This window comes from Electrophorus electricus, chromosome 19 (genome assembly GCF_041902795.1).
Source record: "Electrophorus electricus isolate QZ-2024a chromosome 19, ASM4190279v1, whole genome shotgun sequence".
NCBI lineage: Eukaryota > Metazoa > Chordata > Actinopteri > Gymnotiformes > Gymnotidae > Electrophorus > Electrophorus electricus.
Window position 1 is genome coordinate 17,871,431 of NC_137515.1, and position 22,186 is coordinate 17,893,616.

Consider the following 22,186-nt stretch of genomic DNA (forward strand, 5'->3'; position numbering starts at 1 on the left):
GACACACCCTCACCCTCTCTGGCGCGCTCCCCGAGCACACGCCAGCCACCGGCTCGCACGACAGTGGGACATCTGACCTGGGCCGCCGATGAAGGCGTCTTTTCAGCACAGGGACAATGGCACATCTGTGCAGTGCCTTGAAGTGCCATACGCATCCCGGCAGCTAGGAGTGGAAGTGCCTGGCTGCTCATGCAGGGCATGTGATGCCCGCTGCAGTATAAGAGGCCAAGCTGATGGATGGCGCGCTACAACGCGTGGCTCGTCCTCCACCCACTGCCATCCAGCTCACGACGGCACTTCTGACTGCTCGAAGATGAGAGCTGTTGTTCCCATACTGCTTCTAGTGGCACTTGCAGGCCTTGAGAGTGGTAAGAAACAATATTTACACACTGATGAGTCACTTTTCTTTGGTTTGTTCATGCAGATTGCAGATGATAAATTGTTCAGGTATTCAGAACCTAAGCAAAAATATAACAGCTCTCTCTCGACTTATGCGAATTATAAGGGAAAATGCTTGACTCCAAAGTTTTAGGTTTTTAGAGACCTGTAATTGGACAACTAAAATTGTCACTTTTCTTGATGATCAAAATCTGATCACACTGAAAATGTTGTATATTGAGAAATTTGTCAAGTTGATCAGCGCTGCCCTCATTAGTTTAAAAGCTCATAACATGACTCATGTTTTTTAGAACAATATGGACTAGCCCAGTAATCAGTATACTGATTTAGTTCTGTATATGTGATTTGTGATCTATAATATGTAGTGCTTTCGGCATCTCTGGAAGTAGCTGGAATGCAGAATGTGAGTGATGATACAGGTAATATTCACTATTTTGATGATTCCCTGTGTTATATAATTCTATATAATTCCATGTTTGATAAAACCATATCTTTGTTTACTGTCACATAACAAAGATGAGCTCCAGTTGCTAAAGTATTCTATTTCTCTACAGTGGAGCTGAATGAACTGCATAAAACAGGTAAGCCACTGTTATGGTCGTCTGTCTTTCTTCGTCTCACACCCTACACAGAGACCATAAAGCCAGAAAGAATTATGTAAAGATGGTGAAGGTGGAGCGCCACCAAACACACATGGCACAGGTGGGAAAGGAAGACTTCTTGTATCAGAAAAGTGATCATGGACCAGTTCAGGTTGGACAGGATCAATTCTGATGCGGTTTCAAACTGACAAAAAAGATGGTGCATAGGCCCAGGTGGTTCCCAGTCGGGTGCCAGACGCCCAGCTGAGCCAGGCGCTTGCTCTCTGCCAGTCTGGGACGCACGTGATGTGGGTAACCGGCATTGCACAGCCTGCAATGTCCTGGTTTAGGTGTGCTGGGTGCAGGAGTAAGACTAAAGTGCAGACCAGCTAAAGATGTCCTGAGGAAGTAGATTAAGGATCTCTGGTGTAGGCTATCACACATAAATACATTAAAAGCCCTTCAGAAGGTTTAGTGATAAAGATTTAAAAAAGATAAACCAGATGATTTTACCAATTTTATATGTATCGGAAATAAACCATTGTGAATGGATTCAAAGACGGTTGATACAACAGATGTCACTTGCCTATCATTTGGCTACATAAGATCTGTTAAACTAAAATGCAGATCTGTAAATTACAACAGTGTGTAGTTGTTTGCGTGTGGCAGACTGCATTGTGAAGTTGGTTGGGCAATCCCTTGATAATTATTACAGTGGTGACTATGAATTCTCTTGGAGGTAATGCAAACGACTGACCTATATTTCTCATCACCAGTGACTTATTTTATTTTGATTACACTAAGTGAGTCACACTTCTGAGATTTGTGAGATACTAAGGCTGCTTGCTCCATTCTCTCTTTTACAGAAACTCTCCAGTCTGATGAAGAAACAGAATCAGAAGGTAATTACGGAATGCTATTACAAGACCGTGTTATTCAGACTACTCCTGGAGAGCAATAGGACTATAATGGTTAGCGTTTCCTTTCTCTAACATACCTGACCAAGCAGTCTAAGCAGAGTTGAGTCCGGTGCTTGGGAAAGAGGCCACTAAACTATGCAAGTTTGTGGTGCCTGAGGTCTGGATCTGAGTAACAATATTGCTATTATATTCGCTCCAGATATTAGCTTGTCCCAGGAACTGGTGTAAAATAATCATTCATTTCCCCTATTGACAGAAGAAGAAAGTCAAGAAGAAGTGAACTTCTTGGGTGAGAAACGTCCTTCAGTGTCTTACTGTGTAGAATAATAAAATAAGATTCTGTCCAATAACCTAACAAGCTACATAAACTAAGGCATGATTTCCTTACAGAAGCTTCAAAAGACAAAGACCCAGAGGGTAAGAACAGCCCCGTTTCTCTGAGCTGTTCAACTTGGTGCAGTCTGTTTATTTATAGGATCCTGTTCTCATCATTTCATGTATGCTTTTCACTTGAATTTTTATAATCTGTGTAATTTCATACAGAAATAAAACGCCAAGATGAGACTGTTGTTACATATTTGATGCATAAAGAGAAGACTGATGGTAAGAGAAAGGTGTATCAGTCACTGACCAGAATGTCCTGAGGTTCTTCACCACAGTTCATGATAGTAGTGAACTAATGTGTCTGATTTAACAGATGAAGAAAATGCAACAGAAAAGGAAGAGTCAGAAGAGCAAGCAGAAGCTGCAGGTGACCGTGACGGCTAACTTTGAACCACAATCAGGAAAACAAGCTGTATAAGCTATGTAGGGCTCAGATCTCATGCTGAAGCAATTTATTCATTTCCTTAGACCCGAAGCAAGAGGCATTCAAGGAGGCAGTAGGTGAGCAGCTATGCAGTTCCACTTAGGGCCTCGAGGGTGCAAAAAGTGTTACATACACCAGGTGGAGTAATAAAACAAGCAAAATGGCTGACCATATCTCAAGAAGTTAATGTGTTTTCCAGATGAAGAATCAGAGGACAGTGAGGAAAGTGATAGTGAGTATCCCCATAGTCTTTCACATTTACACCTTTAACTCTTAGTCAAGTGGGCCGCTTCTCAAAACATTTTTGCGCGCGCACGCACACACACACACACACACACACACACACACACACACACACACACACACACACACACACACACACACACATATATATATATATATATATATATATATATATATATATATATATATATATATATAAATGGGGCCTATTTTGTTTTTGTTTGTTTTTGTCTTGCAATTAGAAATTAATACTCATATTTTCTCTAACAGGCTTGAGACCAAAAAGAGGTAAAAACATTTTCATCAAAATATTAATGAATGGGTTTGACACACATTTACATCTTTATATATGCCTATATATTGTGTTCACTAAGGTCCAGATGTCAGCAGTTTAGTGCATTATTGTACATACTAAATGCAGGGCAATATTATGACCCATGATTATGATTATAACTCCTGTTTTAAAACATGTCTTCTGAAATAAAGAATTAAGCCCAACCATGCTCATATAAAAACTTTACAGCAATCCATTAAGCATTATATTTTGCATGTGACAACTTCATTATATCTAAACAAACAAAATATCCAAGTTTAATATTTTACACGACTATGTATGTGTGAGTTTGCCGCATCCTCATTCTCTGCAGTCAAGCCTGTCTTTCTCTGCTTTCTCCTTAGAACATCATGTTGAAGAGGTTAAAAATATGGGTGCGTTGAGTCTGTCGACTATGTAATGCAAACTAGCTTGGTATTTTTAGCAAAGACAATAGCTGAATCAGCTAACAGCAGTAAGATCACACTAGAAGCCCAGCAGCAGTGAAGTCCAGACAGTACAGCTGCAGTGCCTCTTTGGAAGACATTGGCTGGTTAAGGTTATGGGTGGGTATGAGGTAGGTTATGTGCAGGGTTAGGTTTGGTTAGGTGTAGGCATAGTTTTATCAACTAGACACTGCCATGTCATAATACTGCTAAAAAATATCAGTGATACCAACCCACATCTTTGCTCTGTATCAGCTCCAAACCCACCTGAGTGTGGCACTGTGTTCTACAGACCATCACCTGCCTCAGGTGTGTTACAGCTCCAAACACACCTGAGTGTTTTGCTCAGTGTTCTACAGAGCTTCAAATGGATCCACTCCATCTTACATAAGAGACTTGCTCCAACCCTATCCTTCTTCCAAGTGTCTGAGGTCGTCTGATCAGTTGTTTTTGCCAGTTAGACTTTGACTCTCTGAATGATTGTTATGGTCTGTGTTATTGTTTTAAATATTGTGTTGTTGTTTTTCATGTATTATTATGTAGAGCACCTTGGGCTTAAATGTGCTTTATAAATACTTACTCATTCATCACCAGTCTCAGGTGTATTAGAGGCTAGAATAGACCAAAGCTCTGAACTGACTGATGGGTTCTGAGGACTGGACTAGGAAATTCAGCTATAGGTTGTTTTGCGTATATGAAAACTGCAATGTAATACTGCTGTTACATGGTAGCTGAATGAGTATGGTGATATTTCTCCTCTGTTCATAGACAGCGACCCTGAAGATATGATCGAAGAAGAAAAAGAACATGGTAATGCTCCATTAGTTTAAAGCAGGGGTAACCGGCCCTGCTCCTGGAGAGGAAATACCATGCCTTTCAGAGTGTAGTTCCAGCTCTAAACCAATAGAACTGTTTGCTCTAATGAATATTAAGGGGCAAAGTTTTTTTTTTGTTTTTTTGTTTTTTAAATAAACGGTGTAAGTGTGGGGTTGGAATGAAACTCTGCAAGGTCTCCAGGAGCAGGCCTGCTTCACAACCTATGCATCACACAGGTAAGAGTTGCAGAAAGTTATGGTCCACAGCATAAGGACCTTGTAGTTTTGTAAAGCAGATAAATGGTTAACTATGGTTAATCCACACATTTCAAAGTAACTGGCAACATAACATTTTAAGATCCCAAGATGGCTTTTTTATTTTTTATTTTCAGAATATGTTGATTTCATTGAATTTGGAAGGCTGTGTTTGAGGTAGATGGTATTAGTGAAGCTGATGTGGGCCAGATATCCAGGTCAGGGCCATGTTCACATCCCAGCTGCTCAGCTAGCCTCGATTTATATCACCCACATAGGCTTGGCTTATTTTAGGGTCAAAGACACATCTTCCCAAGTGAGGCCTTGAGACACTCTACAGGTTTAGTAAGGGAACAGCCCATCAACAGGTCAGACAGCAAAGCACTGGGGTCACCACAGGATTACTTCTGAACTCTGGGGGCAGTGGTAGCTCAGTGGTTAAGGTATTTGACTGGTTCAAGCCCTGCCACATTTCCACTGTTTTGGGCCCTTGAGCAAGGCCCTTAACCCTCAATTACTCAAGTTGTACTCACTCATAATTGTAAGTTGCTTTGGATAAAAGCATCAGCTAAATGCTGTAAATGTAACTTTAAAAAGGTGGCAATAAGGATACTTATGTATTAGACATCATTAATGGAAGAAACCTTTATCCACAGTTTTCGAGGAATGACTTGCATGACCCTAAGAGGAGCAGCACCTACAAACCCTAATTTATCTGCAGTAACAAGAAAAGCAAAAGAATTACTGTTTAATAAAGTAATATAACACCACATGGGCAGGTTCCATGAGTAGTCATTGCCACTGACTTGCTGGCTCGAATCAGTTTGGTACTTGATCCATGCAAATTGATCCTACATCCATGGTACTCAACACGGGTGGTGAAAATGTAGTGTAAAAGAGGAATAAAGACAAAAACAGGCAAATTCCCCAACAAAAAAAATGTATTTATTTTACCCCTCCCCCTCAGTTGTCCATACAGAGTGGACAAAGAATATATGCTTAATATATACACACCAAGTTTATTCTTTGGTACCTAAAGAAAAAAAATCCACAAAAAAAACAAAACAAAACAAAAATAATGTTAAGGCAACTACAGAAACTCTAAAAGGTCTAAATGCGTCAAGTGCGACAGCCAAGCCGCCTCTCACTAGCGTTGGTTACACAGCAGGAATTGCATAACTCCACCAGCCAAGCAGGGGGTGCTGCTAAACGATCCCATCTGCACAGCTGACAATGGCACCACTACTTCAAAGAACAAAATACCAAAACCACCAACACTGCTAACCATAAATGAAAGCAAACAACTAGCCAACCAGTACGGCGCGAATGTCATGCTAATTAGTGGCTAGTAGCGTAGATTCATTTTTAGCAACTTTTGCACGTCTGGTGTAGCCGTTTCTTTTAAAGCAGTCTAGCACACCTCAGCCCCCAAGGTAGTTTCTCTCGAGGGCTGGGAGGTGCGCACGTTCCCACGGTTCCGCAGACTAGCACACAAGGCTACTGCAAAGGCAAGGGTCTAGCAGGGTCATCAGGTGAGCTAACGCGAAGGCTGGACCCAAGCATGATGCGCTGCAGCGTCTGAGTGGATGCGATCAAGTTTTACAGGAAAAACTTAAGGTCTTGATTCCAGCATTACAAAGCTCCGCACTCCGATTCCTCAAAATGGTTACTTCAGCAAGTGTTCAGATACTGGGCCTGTAGTCACGCTAAATGTCACAGCAAAATGCTACCTGGAATACTACCAAAAAGAATTGGCCTCTTGGGCGTTTAAACCATATTTGGTTCTGTTCCAAACCATGCATTCAAACCATAAGAGCAAGTTAACAATAAATAACTACTTTTAATTGTTTAAGAGGAAGGAGGGGTCAAGCTTCCAATTTGGGTTGGACTGATCAAAGAGTTTGAGTGTCCTGGTTACCACATCATTATTCCCAAACAGTGACGCATAGCAACAGAGTACAGAATGACACTCTGTACATGGGGCAATTATTTACTACAAACATTTGGGAGAGGTTGCCAAACCAAGGATTTAGGGAGAGTTCTCAGTGCACTACTGGTTCAACAGACATGCTTAGAGGAAAAGCTGGCTTCCTCTATATGCTTGTAAAATTCTGGTGTGCCTTTGTCGCATTTCATGAGCTGTTGATAAATGTTGGAAGCACTGGAAGGGGAGAAAAGTGACCAGAGCTGGGGTCCCAAAATCCATTACACAGATTAATGCCTGTAGCTGAAGAGCCTGACAGCAAAGCTGCCTTTTGTAGTGTAGTGCAAGATAAAACAATGGAAAAATAAGAAGCACAATGAATGAGAAGAGCAACACCTCTGAGGGGGCTTTGTGAAACTAATCTAAAAATTAAACCTCACAAGAGACCTCATGAGTGTTACATAAGGATTTGTCTGTGACATCCACATCTTAAACCCTTTACACAAGAGGACCAACACCTGAACATTTCTAACATCATTTAACGGCATCTTAAGGGGGGGAGGGGGGGGAACAAAAACAAACAAAAAACAAAACAAAAACCAGCAACCTCGTTTGGAACCAAACACTCTAAATGAATGGTATTAAGTGTATACAAATGTTTCAGTAAGGCTAATACTGCAATGGAAATATTCTGTCACCTTAAAAAAAAATTAAAAAAAATTAATATGTACATAATTACATCAAGAAACTTTCTTGGTTTAACTATTTACAAAAGAGATGACTATTTAGATGGCAATAATTCATCTACTCCAAAAAACAAAACAAAACTGAGGAAATAAACCTGCTCCCATGGCAAATGATCAGGTGTACGCAAGAATTGTCAACGCAGGCCGAGAAACTCCAGAAGCCACAAATCGCACACTCTAGCTAAGGAAGAATAGACATAAGGAAAACCTGCATTTTGCAAGCTCTCCCCTCCACCGGAAGAGTCCGGAAGGCTAGAAGGTAGCAAGGCAGCGATAGAGGGCACCTCTCATGTTTCTAAATGCGGATGGAAAAGGGTGCAGCAGGCACCCCGTAATGGAGGGCCTTAGTCGAAGATGGCATATTTGAAGAGGGCCATGATGGCAGCGCTGATGAGGCCAGAGATGGGCACAGTCACGAACCAGGCCATGAAGATGTTCCGGAAAAGACGCCAGTCCACGGCCTTGCGGGAACGCATCCAGCCCACAGCCACCACAGAGCCCACCTACGAGCAGACACAGGACCATCAGGATCAGAACCACATCAGACCAGAATTAGCATTAGCAGGGCCATTAGACCAACATCAGCATAAAAGGGCCATGAGACTAACATTAGACGGTCATCGGCAGGGCCATTCAAAACCGGGTGTTTTCATATGTAAAATCTGGTAGCATTTACCTTGTACCTTAAGACTGACTAACTTTGTATAATGTACATTTATGTAATGACTAAATATCAAACAGCTCAGTGCTGAACAGGATACATGTAAATGAAAAACAGTAACAACGGAGTTGCAAAAAATCTTTTAATAAAAAACCAGCAGTAAAGAGATTTAAAACAGTGATATTAGGATAGTAAATTCCACTAGCAGGGGATGGGGGTGTTACCCATTTCCAGAGTGCATCCTGTAGTTATCCTCCCAAAAGTAGATATCCACAATCAGCCCTGCCATTGTCTCATTTTGCATCGGCTTGTGTTTGCATAGTGTGGGCCATCACTCACCTTGCAGTGGGTAGTGGATACAGGAAGTCCTATGTTGGAGGCGACAACCACCGTGACAGCCGAGGCCAGTTCTATACTGAACCCACTGTAACAAAAATGGCAAAACTAAAGCTTGGCATGCACGTGAAGGGGCTACACAAAGGAAGAATTGGGGGGTGGGGGGGAAGACATTGGGGGGATGGGAGGGACCAGGCACAAACAAAAAGGGGAAATTGAAACAAACTCACCTGGAGGGAGTGATAGGAGTCAGGTCTTTGCCCATTGTCTGGATAACGCGACGGCCCCACACCCAGAGGCCAACGCAGATTCCCACTCCTCCATACAGCAGTAACCAGATGGGAGTTGGTGCGCTGGACTCCACAGAGCTGCTCTGATAGACCAGCCACAGCGCCACAAGTGGACCAATAGCGTTACTGCAGGAAAGAGAAGGAAGGCAAGCAAGTTAAAGTTACTGAAGCTTCCCACAAACACATCAAAGAACCTCAATGGTGGGTTCTAGTCAGCCATTCCAACATGTTGGTATTTAGTCATTTGCCCTCACAACCATGTTACCCTGGGCAACAACTCAATTCAAAGCACTCAGTTGTGTACAGGCTGAAGCATCTGCTGGTGGAGGACAACAAAAACTGCTCCAAGAGCTTCAACATGGTCACATTCACATAAAGGACCCAAACAAAGAAATGAACCCAGCATTTACTGAACATGTTCTTTAAACACAAGTCAGCACTGACAAAAGCAGCCCGAGCTCACCTGACGTCATTTCCTCCGTGAGCAAAAGACCCAAAGCAAGCGGTGAGGATCTGCAGGAACTGGAAGAGCATGGAGACCTCTGGCTTATCCGCGTCAGCCCGGTCCTCTTCCAGAGAGATCCTGCTGCTGCCTCCATCCTCCTCGGCCATCTCCAGGGTGACCTCTCCCTCTTCAAGCCCGTGAGGGGCACTGTGCTCTGCCACAGCGTTGCAGTAGCTGGTGTAGCTGTCCATGCGGATCCTCTTCCGCTCCTGCACACCTGCCTTGTCCTTGTCCCCGTCGTCAGCTGGCCGGAGCTCCGACTCCCGAGGCCTGATCTCACCATGGAGGCCGATGATGGCCATGGTGTATGAGGTGTAGCTGTTGTTGCGCCGGATTGGCCGGTCTCCACCCTCACCCATGCAGTCGCCCACCTTGGCCAGGTGGAGTTTGTGAAGCAGATCCTTGTAGAGGCCCGAGTCCTTGTGGACTGTGTGATACTGGCTATAGCCATTGCTGGGAACGTGTGTTGGGCCATTGTTGAACTGAACATGCACTGTTTTTGGAGCTGGTGGAGAGGGGATGAAAGTCAATTAAAAGAAAAAAGCGGTTTCAGTAAATCCCTATAATTAGAGAGAAGAAAGACAGCCTACTCCAAATTAAAGATTCAAGTAAAAATCCTTAATATGCATGCGCATGATCACAGGACTTAACACTACCATTGCTGAGTTCTGTCTCCTTGGGTTCGGCGTCTTCCGAGTCTCCGATGTCAAAGGTAACTCTGCGCTCCTCAGACATAGGCAAGCCCTGGCTGTGGTGCAAGGCCGGGGCGGGCATGGCTTCCTCAGGAACCGTTTTGAGAATGGGACAGTGGACCTCTGCCATGTCCTTCTTCTCCATTAGGGGGCTCTCTGAGGGACTGGAAGACTTGATCTCACCTAGAGAACAAGAGAAAGAGGAACTCAAACCACATCCACAATTCTTGTCAAAACATGCAGACATTTAAAGAAGATTATGCCCGTCTTATCAGCATGGATTTCCACAGAAGCTGTACATATTGCTAGTTTACAAAACAAGCATAAAAAGAGCCAATAAAGGTGTGCCAGAACCACACTGGAACACTATTCTGGAAAGATCTGGCACCAATCAGAGTTTAAAAAAGATATAATCTCTCTCAACCAGCCAAGAATACTACTGTACTTGTAAGAAACTGATCCAATTAGATGTTAAACAATTAATACGACATCGAATCCTCACGCTCATCCTCTGCTAAAATGATACTAATCCTACCAGTTTATGGAAACAGTGAACTAATTAGACTGGGAGGAAGCATTAGTATATTCATCCGTGTTCAGTCATGTCTTAGTCACGTCATGAAAAAACAGCAGTACATGAGTTAGTGCAAGAACATGCTTGCCCATACTTCAGGAATAGATTGTCTGAAAATGACAGTATGGTGGCATACCACATCAAAAAGCACTGTGGCATCACAATAAGAAAACTAAAGCAATTTCAAGACTCAAGCCGTTTGCTCTAACCAACACTAAGCTGTTATTTTAGCAGTGTTGGAGTGTCACTCCATACACAGCCACTCTGACCCTGTGATGACGTCCCTCCTAGAGTTTATTTACTCGTTTTGTTGTCTTAACCTACTTTCAAGGCTGATCAGACTGGCTGACATGACCTGAGTCCTACATTCCTGCTCCTCGTGACAAGTGCCATGTCGAACAGCTTGTGGTTCATATCAACCCTTTAGCCAATTTAGTATTTGGCTCAAGTATTGGTCAAGCCATTAATGCCAGACAGTAACATCTCAGTCAGTCACATGCATTTTAAATTCATCAGGTGAAGAACAATTATCAAAATCACTGAATTTTATTAATTACCTTGTCCTTAATACATCCTTGACAGACTGTGGACTAACTGGATGTGTTCATAGTCAATACAATTGCTAAGTACTTCAGCAACCATAGACATCTGAGCTTGCTTATTCTGAAGGTGCAGTTTCTTTCAGTTCAGAGTATTTGAGTAATTTTTCTGTTGGTAGGCTTTGTTCCAAAGATTAGATGAGACTCTGCAACTATACAATAGGCCAACCAACTGTCATGTTAGCATTTCTTTTGCAACAGAGGAGTTAAAAGCTCTAGGCGTTTCAGAGCCAATTTAACTGAAATGGGTCTGCCTCCATCAACATCCTGCTCATCAAATGAGCATATCTAGCTTCCCTTGAGGCCAAGTTGCTGTAGATTATATAACATTTTATTGCACCATTTATATCACTTAATGGAGCGTAAATTGGAGGACATCTGAGACATTTCATCTCCATCAACTTGATGGATAAAATATATGTAATATCATTTAAGGCCACATGGCAGCATTCTCAGCACTACCACTAGTTCCAAAGGTTGTCCAAACAACCCGGAATTTCCACTGAATGGTTAGGACATTTAAATAAACAGTTGATTTTAAGTATTACACCTTAACTTTATATATAAAGAAATTATTAAAAATGCTGGAAAACATTTGAGAGTCAGGGTGTTAAATTCCTGCTTTGCATCCTGTTTATAAAGGTCTGGTGCTAAAACATGTGCTCTAGCTAATCAGATCCATTCTATCCATTTATGTCTAGATTATTTATCTATTACACGGCCATAATACTTATGCTCTGATTTAGAAAATCGGGTAGCCGTATTTCTAAGCTTCTTTGATAGTATATAACGATCACAGAGCTGTGCGTCACAAAACTGCAACAAAATAAAAAGGATCATCGTCGTCATCATCAACAAAAAAAACAAAAAAGTAACTTACGTTCAATCTTCTTCTTGAGACAGGGGCAAACGGCGAACCAGACAATGAGGCCAGTGAGCAGGGCACATCCGATGGAGATCAGAAGGACGCCCCACCAGGGCAGCTTATCGAAGCCCAGCACTGCAGAGCCAGCGTCCGCAGGACAGGGACAGAGACATGGGGGAACGCACATGAACCAAGGGGGAGAGAGGAAATGCGGTTTTAAGACAAGAGGCAGCATGCGCTACCATGACACACCCTAAACGGTATTTGAGGAAGGGCAGGGATGGGTTGGGCCACCTTGACTTTTAGTAGCAGTGGGGTCAGAATAGATAGGATCAGGATAGGTCAAGAAAAAGTGAGAAAAGGTCACTGTGAGAAACATAACTTGTGGGGAAGCTGCAGGAACAAGAGCATTTGCAGTCATTACTTATAAATCTAACGATTATCCACACACACACACACACACACACACACACACACACACACACACACACACACACACACACACACACACACAAAATGGAGACAAATTCACATTGCCACAGGAACATCAGAGCCATAGCACAGTATGATCTGCAGCTATGTGGCAAATGTGCCAGCCAGGTAAGGAATGTGTGCTTGCGCAAAAGCCCTGAATGGCAGGGGAATGTGAAGCACCGCTAAAGCAGCACCAGGCTACACGGCTAACCACCTTCAAATGCGTCTCCCAAGGACAGGACACGACTGTTAAAAGGCTGTTTCACAGGCAGTTCTATAGTCTGCTGGACTCCTACCTCTGGGTAAGCAGGACAGCAGACATGAAACGAACCCATTTTCTTTTAAAAACTATACTGTAAAGTGTTATGGCTTATGGAGAGATGTCTGGCAAAACGGCAAAAATAAATAAATAAAAAAGTGTGCGATGGGAATGCAACCAGAAGACAGGCATTAAAATATGCCTCAGAGGGACACCACAAACACCAAAATGTGTTGACAAAAACAAGTCATAAAGGGGAGGGGGAGGTGTCGAGTCAAAACCTTGTCTCGCCAGCCAGGCTCGAGAGATGGTCATGGGCCAAAGTACAGAACTGGGCAGAGGTGGTTGGATGGGTAGCACTGAGACAGAAAGGGCACAGTAGGATGTTGGCTCTACTCCTCCCTCCCACAATGACTCGGCCTCGGTCACGCGCTCCTGCTGCAGGACACTGCAGCACAAGGTAGCACACGGTTGCAACGTGCCCCACTTACGTAACACCCACTCCGCACCGCTCCACAGGAGGAGGAAGAGAGGTGGGCGAGACTGTTTCGCACTCTTTTTTTAAGTGGAGAAGAGGTGAGAGGCGACACACTTTCCTATCCCAAAGCATGACTCAGTACACAGTGTACGAGACTAAACAGGTGTGGCCTCCGGTTAAGACTGGAGAATGAGCAGCCCACCAAAAAAAAAACAAGGGGGTGGAGGGTGGACAGAGGGAACGTAGCTCATCTGTTAGGCCACTTCTGGTTTTGAAGGGGGATTTGTTCAGCGGGTGTGGAAAATGTAGGCGCTGCAGGTTCATTGTTTACTGTGGGTTTAGTAGGGAAGGCATGCTGTCTGGAGCTACCTCCCAACAGCCCCCAAACAAAGCAGTACAGCCAGACCACAGCCACTCTGTGGCAGGAGTGAACCGGAGCAGACTGCACCCAACCACCACATAAACCTAAGCTAACCCATAGCCTATATTACACAAGGAGTCACCGACACCCTCCCCCCACCGGCCCCATGGACAATGAAATGTCATTCCTTACAGAAACGACAGCTTAATTATGATTCAGTACAGCAGGGCGGTCATTTTGGTTAAGCACGACTACTTCATGGTAATGGCGCAAGTCATGGGTTTCTGAAATGGTGTCTGCACTGCTAGATTTAAAATTTCCTCTGTTCAGAACTGTGTGGATGTTTATAACTCAACAATGGCAAACAGCAGTTTGCAAACATTTCTAATCATGTTAGGTGTACCCTATGCACCAACAGGTAACGTGTCTTTGGCATCCTATATGAAGATAGAAAAACATCTACTACAAAGAAATCCAACTTATGTAAAAATTTATTAAGTCTCACCTAAGGCTAAAGGACACTAGAGATTATGGGAATTTACCTGAAACTATGGATATCAAAAACTGCGATATCAATATGTTCAAACGCCTCTACACAAGTGTTTCTTCCAAAGCAAGTGCACAACTTTAGTCAGTATAGAGCATGGCAATGGCACACCAACACCACTGCTGATGTCTTGATCTGGGCATGCCCAAAGCATTTAGAACAAGATTCATTCAAGGCACAGAAAAATAATTGTTGAGTGACACTTCTAACGATTCCATTTTGCCATATAACTTTGTAGACCATTACATATTACGCTTTCAATTTATGTGGCAAACGGGCAGTGGTAGCTCAGTGGTTAAGGGACTTGACTTGTAATTGGAAGGTTGCTGGTTCAAACCCCACCACTGCCAGGCCCCTCAGCAAGACCCTTAACCCTCAAATCGTACTCAGTCATAACTAACTCACCTTTAATTAAAGTGTCATAAAGGGAATCTTTTTGACTGTAACTGAATCTTGACTTTGGCACACAGCTAATTACAGTAGCTCAAAGCTCCTTGCCCGAGTTCTCACTTCACAGTGTAGTGTGCGAACGTCTGTCTGGTCTCTTCCACAGGGGTGTGTTAAAGTAAAATCAGGACAGGCATACCGCGAAGAGGAAACATCGTCTCTTTACAAGTCTAGCAGATTTTTACAGACCCATTTTAACTACACGACTATTTTAAACTCATGACTACTTGGGACAACTTTCCTCGTAAGCGGTTACATTCACAATCTCAAGCTTCGCGTTAGACGTTAGATTCTAAAATATTCGTCTCCACTCCCAGGCCTGGAGGGCTACAGCATGTCTCAAATATACATGGCTCAGAGCTAATCAGCCAAATCGCCACACTATTCAAACTGTAAAGTAAAATGTTTTCTTAGTCCTGTGTAGCTATGGCATGACAATTCAGCATTTTCCCTGCTGTTGTCACAGCTTTAAAAGAAACTACTTCAGGTCTTGCTGGCTGACTGATGAAATGAACCAGGTATTTTTTAGAATGGAAACACTAAACCAGGGGTGGACCAAACCACCACCTGAAGATCAGTTACACTGCTGACTTCAAATCAAAGTCTCAATATAACCAAGAAACTAGTTACTAAGACACTGCTGTAGCCATTCAGGTCCTCAAGAAGAGAGCAGCTGCTCATAAGTGAGTTTTCCCTACGGGACAAGTGTGGAAGAGGAGGTGGGGGAGGAACAGCCCTCAGTACCTCCACTCTTCCCGAAATGAGTCGCCGAGTGAGGCCCAACTTTAGAACCAATCCCCCCCCATGTTAAAGAAATATTCCACTGCCAATTCCCAAAAACTGCTTTTTAAATAAATGTTCAGGATAATTTGAAATGGCTTTAGAGAGTCATGTTTGGTTTTAGAATTAGACAGCACAAAAATACACCTTCACACTCCCACTGGGCACCGTTTCAGTAATGGTCACTTACAACTGCAAGCACAAAAACAGTTTAGCACTATCAGTTTTTTGTCTTTGTGGGGTTTTTTTTTCCCTTGGGGGGGCACATTAACCAGTACAACTGGCATGATAGCTAGTAGCCTAGTTCCAACTGGTAGTCCTGATGCTCTGTTGTTCAACCCCTTCCATAAGCAAAACAATTTAATCTCCAGAAATGTTTCCATATAAATTGTGTTTGTGAACTGGATTACTGCTGGAGATCATCAAATCAAGCGCAGAGCAGTCAAGTAATTCCAAATAAACCAAGACATTTTAGCATTCTGCTCTTGGTATGGTGTCAATATAAAATGGAATTAACTTGAAATGTCGCAATCTTGAGATCCTGCCACACAAGTCTATGAGAGGTAATTTGTGTGTCATCTGTAAATCTAAAATCAAGCACTTGACAAAACACTGCAAAACAATCATTGCTGACAAAGTTTAGATTTATATTGGGATTCTGGCTTCTGGGGGGGGGGGGGGGGGGTGAGGGTGAGACTACATTGGTTATGCCTGTGATCCATCAGAGACTGAAGTAAGATACAAATCACATGTGGAAGTGTCAGCTCATTATCAGCTGATTAGTGTGAGTAACATAAGTATGGTTTGAAAGCTGAAAGGAGATCGGAATGTGTGAATGGGGTAGAAGAGACATGCTTACTCTTTGGAATTGATTTGTAAACCTAGCAGTAATTACTATAATCATCTCATGCCTTAAATTTGACTATCTGGGTGAATCAACGCAAATAAAATGCCCCAACGAACGTTTTCATGGACAATCTCTCTGGGTTTTTACTGACCATTGGTAACTTTGGCCAAGTTTTGCTTTTTAAGAAAGCCATGTGTAACCCCTTCCCCGGTCTTAGTCCACAGGTACAGACATACTTTTGCTACTTTTGTTAAAGACAAATACATTTCCTCTGAGGCCCTGTGTAGATTAAGTCTGCATCTGATGCCTCTGCAACTGGGAGAGTGGGTGAGCTTTGTGTTGGGTCCTGCTACGTGCATGTGCGTATGAAGCACCCTTCCATGCCTACTGAGAGTGCGTACATGTACGCGCTCCTATGTGCGTATCTGGTCATACTCTGGCCTGTAGCCTTCATATGGCCCAGGCCAGCTGACTTCTTGAATTGCTGATCCCTGTAGGTAGAAGAAAACAAAAAAGGAGCAAAGAAAGTGCTCATTTAATGGGGTTCCAAAATGGGAAGGAAAAAAAAAAAAGAATGCACAGCCAACAGCACTCAAAGACGGAGCATAACACAGCCACTACTGGACTGAAGAATGAAGATTCTGTCTGATGGAGGACAACTCTAGTCCTGTGTTTTTTTTTCCCTTTCCTGTGTGTTCAAGAAGGACAGGAAGGCTGATAGAGGTGAAGACGACAAATAGCACAAAAAGTCCATCTCATCATCTCTTCACTGAGCTTCCTCAAAGCCCATTGTTAGACACTGTACTGTTAAATCAGCCTGGCCTCACAACCTGGCCTGAGGTGGGTATTGGGTTAAACCAAAGGGGTTATTTACAAAACAGCGGCTGCTTGGGTGTGCAAGGTGAACCTACAGAGGAGCGATACTCACTCGGTGCTCCTGTAAACATGATGGAAAAAAGGTTGATTCCCATAGTAACAGCATAGAAGACGGGCAAAGCCCTCAGTCCATTGGGTACCGGATCCTTCTGCAGAAACAGAAGAGAAAATTCAGAAACCCAACACTTTCGATTGCAATAACAAAGCATGGCCACCATCATAACAGATTATTCCAACGTGCCTTTTAAAACACTGGGTGTAATCTTATCATTACAATCAAGACTAACAAAGAAATGAGAGCCCTCCAATCCGGAGTGAAAAGGAACTGCTTTTTTTCAGATAGATTAACCACAACATGACAGAGAGATAATTATGGGACTCTCTCCTGTGCTTACCTTCTGCAAGATAAATATACGGACAAAATAGAAGAGAATGGCAGACATGAGACCAGAAAGGAGAGGAGACAGGAACCAAGAGACAACTGGGGAGGAAGGACAACAAAATATAAGGCCCAGTACAGCAAAACAGTACCAACACTCAAAACTACCAATTTAACTTCAAGAGTGACTAGAGGAATAGTCCAGCTACACTTCCAAAAGACAGGCAATATGTACAAAAAGTATGTATTCTTTCAATATTCCATTAATCCAACTGAAATGAAACTCTCCTTTATTCACTCACCAATTCGTAGAAGCTCTAACCATCTGACTCCCTGTTGACCTTTTGCCACCAGTGAATAGCCAATGGTGGCTCCTACAATGCAGTGAGTACCAGAAATGGGCAGTTTCAGGAAAGAAGCTAGCAACTGCCACACAGCAGAGCCTGAATGAGGGAAACAAAAACATGACATTATGACTGTCAAGATACAGTCCTGTCCGTAAATGCTAGCAACAATAACGTTAGCAGCCATCGTTAGCCACATCAACATTTTTAGGTGGATTACATGAACAAAACATGTGTCTGGGTAAATGGGAAAGGATTTATAAAACAATATCTTCAAACAGCCACTCACCAACCATGGCGCTGACAGAGCCAGCCATGAGAAGGTACTCCGTCCCATTGTACATGTTCACGTCGATGATACCTTTGCGGATGGTTTCGCTGACCTTGGCCCCCAGCATCACAGAGCCCAGAGTCTCAAACACAGTTGCAAGGACGCAGGCTACTTTCAGGGTGACCACGCCAGACCCAACCGCAGTGCCAAACGAGTTGGCGACATCATTGGCACCCACGGAAAAGGCCAGGATGAAGGCTATAACAAAGCCGAGCACCAGGAGCCACAGGTATTCGGTCATTGGCCCCTGGGTGGCCAGCCCAAGGGTGCTCATCAGTGTTACTGTGGCCAAAGTTGTTGACACCATTGTGTGTGTTTTCCCTTTCAAGTTTTATTCGCAATCCTACAACTTTCAAATTTAGCTAAGCCCTTAATTCAAGCACCACTCTAGAATTATTTAAATAGCTGAGGTACTAGTGTTTCTAAAACTTTTTTTAAACCCCAAACCAACCTACCTTCACCCTCTGCTAAAACAGCAATTTAAAGCAGTCCAGACACCAGCAAAAGACTGCACTGCCGTATTTAAACTGATGTGTAATGCTGAGGGGGAGGGTGGAATGAGGGGGGGCTATTGCTATCCTCTGAATAGACTATTCCTGCTACAATGTGTCTTAGTTTGGGCGATTAGGCAGACAGAACAGACATCCATTGTGCAACAGACAGGATGGATGAATGGAATCTCATTCCTGAAAAGGAGAGGGAAAAAAAAGGGAAGGTTCCCGATGTTAGATAACAGTTAATCAACCCTGAACAAGTCAAAATGAGCTTGATGTCACGCTTGTAATTTAAAAACCTGCTACTTTTTTGGACAGAGGGAGCGTCATTCATCTCTTTTGCAAACCAGGAAGAGAGAGGAAGCCTGAGAAACAATTGTAAATATGCCCATCAAAGCTAAGAATTCAAATATATTAAAAAGTGTTATCCTACACCTTTCTCTCATACACTGGACAAAAGGCATATACGCACAGTTAAACCCACTGTTACATCATAAGTAGAAATTCTATATTTCACTTCTCAACTTTAGATCATTTGCCTTCAACTAGTCAGATACCGGAACAAACTTTACTGTGAATGATTTCTACAATACCAGCCATGTCAAAGAAAGTAAGCACTAGAACCTGTTAGGCAAATTATTATTCCTTTTTTTTTTGCACCTCTATGTCTCTCAAGAACTTCCTAAAGGCATTATGAACAACATTTTTCTCCTCCACCGATGGTCAATTGCTCCAACACCATTGTGAAGATCAAGTGCTAACTTGGCACCCCTCCCCCTGTGAACTGAGAAGGGACCAAGTGTCATCTCGATTCTATTTTCAAGCAGAAACTGTCCAAACAATCTACACCCTTCATATTTTTATTATATTCATATATACATATACAAAATTCCCCACTGAAAGACAGCAGTGTCACCTGGGAGCTGCCTCATGTCTCTGTAGAAAATGAAAGCCTTGTTACCAGCACCCTTTCACCATGCAACATTCCACACCTACTGCTGTTATAGACACAGCATTTTTTCAATGCCACCTTCAAAACATCTTTAAAAAAATCATTTTACTAACTTAGTACATTTAACAATCCTGACATTAATGCGCTAACAAACACAGAAACAAGACAAATTAATAACTACCACAAGGCAACGCACAAAAAGACTGAGGGGCAGAGGACAGACAGTGGTTACTGTGTAATGATTACTGGAGGTTTAAAAATGTTTTTCATGCTTACACTTCGTCTGGCTCTCTCTCGCTGTGTGGTAGCACTCATTACCTTACCCAAACCACAGGTGATATAACTACTAAGTAATAACCAGCCCGTTTCCCTACTGGAAGCCCCTTTCCCGACGAAAAGGTAACACTAACTCGCGCGAATCTTTGTAACTGCGTGTCCACCTTGTGTCCGATCTGTCCTTTAGACATTTCTGTAATGCACGACTATGTCGCAGTTTTACAAATTCGGCTGTAAAACCAGAACTAGGCCTTCTGAAAACCGAATCAGAATCTATTTGAGGCATAAAAAGTTTATGATGGATCGCACCACGAGTATTATTAAATAGGTATAATACAAAACTTTTACCAGTAATCACTTTAGAAACGTCTATGCACTCGGGCATAGAAAGTATGCACAATATTTAAAAGGACACTCAAGTCTAAACATCACTCGGATTTATGGAACAGCACGATGCAGCCCGTAGTCTTCACACCTGCAGTTTGTGTGCGCGTGTTTGACTACCCCCGTGGAAGCCCGCTTAACAACCCGATAAACAACCTCCATCACAACCAGTTTATCGTTCAACTACAAGCCAGAGAAACCGGATGCATCAAGTTGCCGAGTTTGCTGTAGACACGGTGAGTTCAGGGAACTAACCTAGGGATAACTAATCTAACTCAGTTAGTCGTAATGAAAGACAGAGAGAAATGCAGCGTCACAGGAGCTCGATAGAACAAGACGAACCCTCTGGAACTTAGCCGTCGATAACGTAGGTGGCTAGGTTAGCTAGCCAGCAAGCCCGGTTTCTTTGCTCCCAAAACACAACAGCGACTTCTGAGGCTAGTTAAAACGATAACTAAGTCAGTGGCTATTGCGTACCAGCGTAGCTGGCTGGCTCGGTTAGCTGCGTAACGTTGTTAACGTTACGTGTAACGCCAGCTAGCTTATTTTAGCTCAGACCTGCCGGCTATTACTCACAACACGTGCAGTCAATGACATTTATTCGTTGGCGATCGCTAAGATAATCCAACAACGTCGAGGATTTAGACACAAGAATGCACTGAAACACTTGTCGACGAAATTTAGAAAACGTACATTAACGTCGCCAAAAAATGAATCAGACATCCGACACTTTTGATTCCTACAGGACAGTAAAAACGGTTAGCTAGCTAGGTTAGCCATCTCGCGCCAACACAGCCCAATCGTAACGTTTCATTTCTTTAGCTAGCCAAGTAAGTTATTTGAGGCAAGCATTAGAACAAAAACAACTCGGTAACAAATATGTACATTTTTACTTACCACGTTAACAAAGAGCGAAACAACTGGTTGGTTCTTCGTATTTCCACACAGCCGGAGCCCGCCTAACGTTAGCCTTCACTTCCCGAAGCCGCTCAAATGCGTGGCGCGCGGGACTGACATTAAATTAAATTTAGTTTTTTCCAAACCGCTATATTCGGTCTGATTAGGTATACGCGAAATAAGAAACAAATAAAATGTTCAAAGCTCGGTCGAACTGAAAACTACAGTAAACGGAAAAAAACACCGTCTTATTTTTTTTTTTTTTTTTTTTGAACGAGGATCTCACTAGCTTCTCCTCATAAGCTTTCTCGCGCTTCCCTAAGGCGGATGTCTTTTTTCTCTCTCTCGCTCTCTTCACGCCGACGTCACAAACCCCGCCCACTGCTCTAAAAAGAAGGAACGTTTGCGCTGCATCGTACTGGTCTCAACTGGTTAAGATACGCCCTGAATGTACTTTACCAATATATACAGCTATAGATATGTCTTTGTGTAAATAAATAATATACATAAATATCTGAGACTGCTCGAATTCGATTCCCTCAAGAATATCAAATCATTATGTAATTTATGCCGTCACAAGTTTTCGTAATCACAGTTACATAACTTTACTGAAGATTATTAAGGACACAATTTCTTCATCGACATTAGTGTCACTGAGAAGTACTGTTGAAGCAAACGGAGACAGAGGAAGGTCAACCCCTCCGTTTGTACATCGATGTCTTTCCTCCCAAAGTGGCCTGCTATGCAGGTGCACTGTACTCTTCCCATCTGCGGAAGTACCATTGTCCCATTCCTAATTACAGTGAACGACACGCTTAGCTAATACACTCGTCCCCGAGTTCAAAGAATGGACAAACAGTATGTCTAAATGCAAATTCTGCCTATTACTTCCCGTTACAGAGACAGGACCGAGAAACCCAGGGGACGGGCAACTCTTAAAAAACAAACAAACAAACAAAAAACCCTGCTCCTGAGAGGGAAAATATCTTTCCAACAAAGATGACATTTTCTATATTTTCTATGCGAACGGACTATCCAAGTGTAATTTTTTTTACAGTTGATTGCGAATTGCATTGAGTACAATAACG

At 42.9% G+C, this 22,186-nt stretch overlaps 2 protein-coding genes across 17 annotated transcripts; one reads left to right on the plus strand and one right to left on the minus strand.

Annotated features, from left to right (window-relative positions):
- Positions 1-73: 73 nt before the first annotated feature.
- Positions 74-5,552, plus strand: LOC145652380 (uncharacterized). 16 transcript variants are annotated; one of them, XR_014118599.1, is made up of 16 exons: positions 74-368; positions 765-818; positions 954-980; positions 1,847-1,882; positions 2,157-2,189; positions 2,291-2,317; positions 2,444-2,503; positions 2,598-2,651; positions 2,753-2,785; positions 2,908-2,940; positions 3,222-3,239; positions 3,630-3,659; positions 3,966-4,141; positions 4,479-4,520; positions 4,693-4,762; positions 5,437-5,552. XR_014118599.1 is itself a non-coding variant. In XM_081702070.1 (16 exons), the coding sequence occupies exons 1-16, from the start codon at positions 89-91 to the stop codon at positions 5,543-5,545; spliced, it is 960 nt and encodes a 319-aa protein (XP_081558196.1). In that variant the 5' UTR covers positions 74-88; the 3' UTR covers positions 5,546-5,552. The 16 variants fall into 16 exon arrangements, 13 of the variants coding, with proteins under 13 accessions (XP_081558196.1, XP_081558197.1, XP_081558199.1 ...); XR_014118600.1 differs by having other exon boundaries at positions 4,003-4,019; XM_081702070.1 differs by having other exon boundaries at positions 3,966-4,019.
- A 151-nt stretch (positions 5,553-5,703) lies between these two features.
- Positions 5,704-21,420, minus strand: slc20a1b (solute carrier family 20 member 1b). Its single transcript, XM_027006432.3, has 11 exons — positions 21,099-21,420; positions 18,054-18,781; positions 17,723-17,863; positions 17,437-17,522; positions 17,094-17,190; positions 11,988-12,107; positions 9,899-10,117; positions 9,201-9,747; positions 8,678-8,863; positions 8,451-8,535; positions 5,704-7,953 (listed from the first exon to the last, which is right to left on the minus strand). Exons 2-11 carry the CDS (start codon positions 18,400-18,402, stop codon positions 7,795-7,797), a joined length of 1,989 nt encoding a protein of 662 aa, XP_026862233.3. The 5' UTR covers positions 18,403-18,781; positions 21,099-21,420; the 3' UTR covers positions 5,704-7,794.
- Between the last annotated feature and the right edge of the window lie 766 nt (positions 21,421-22,186).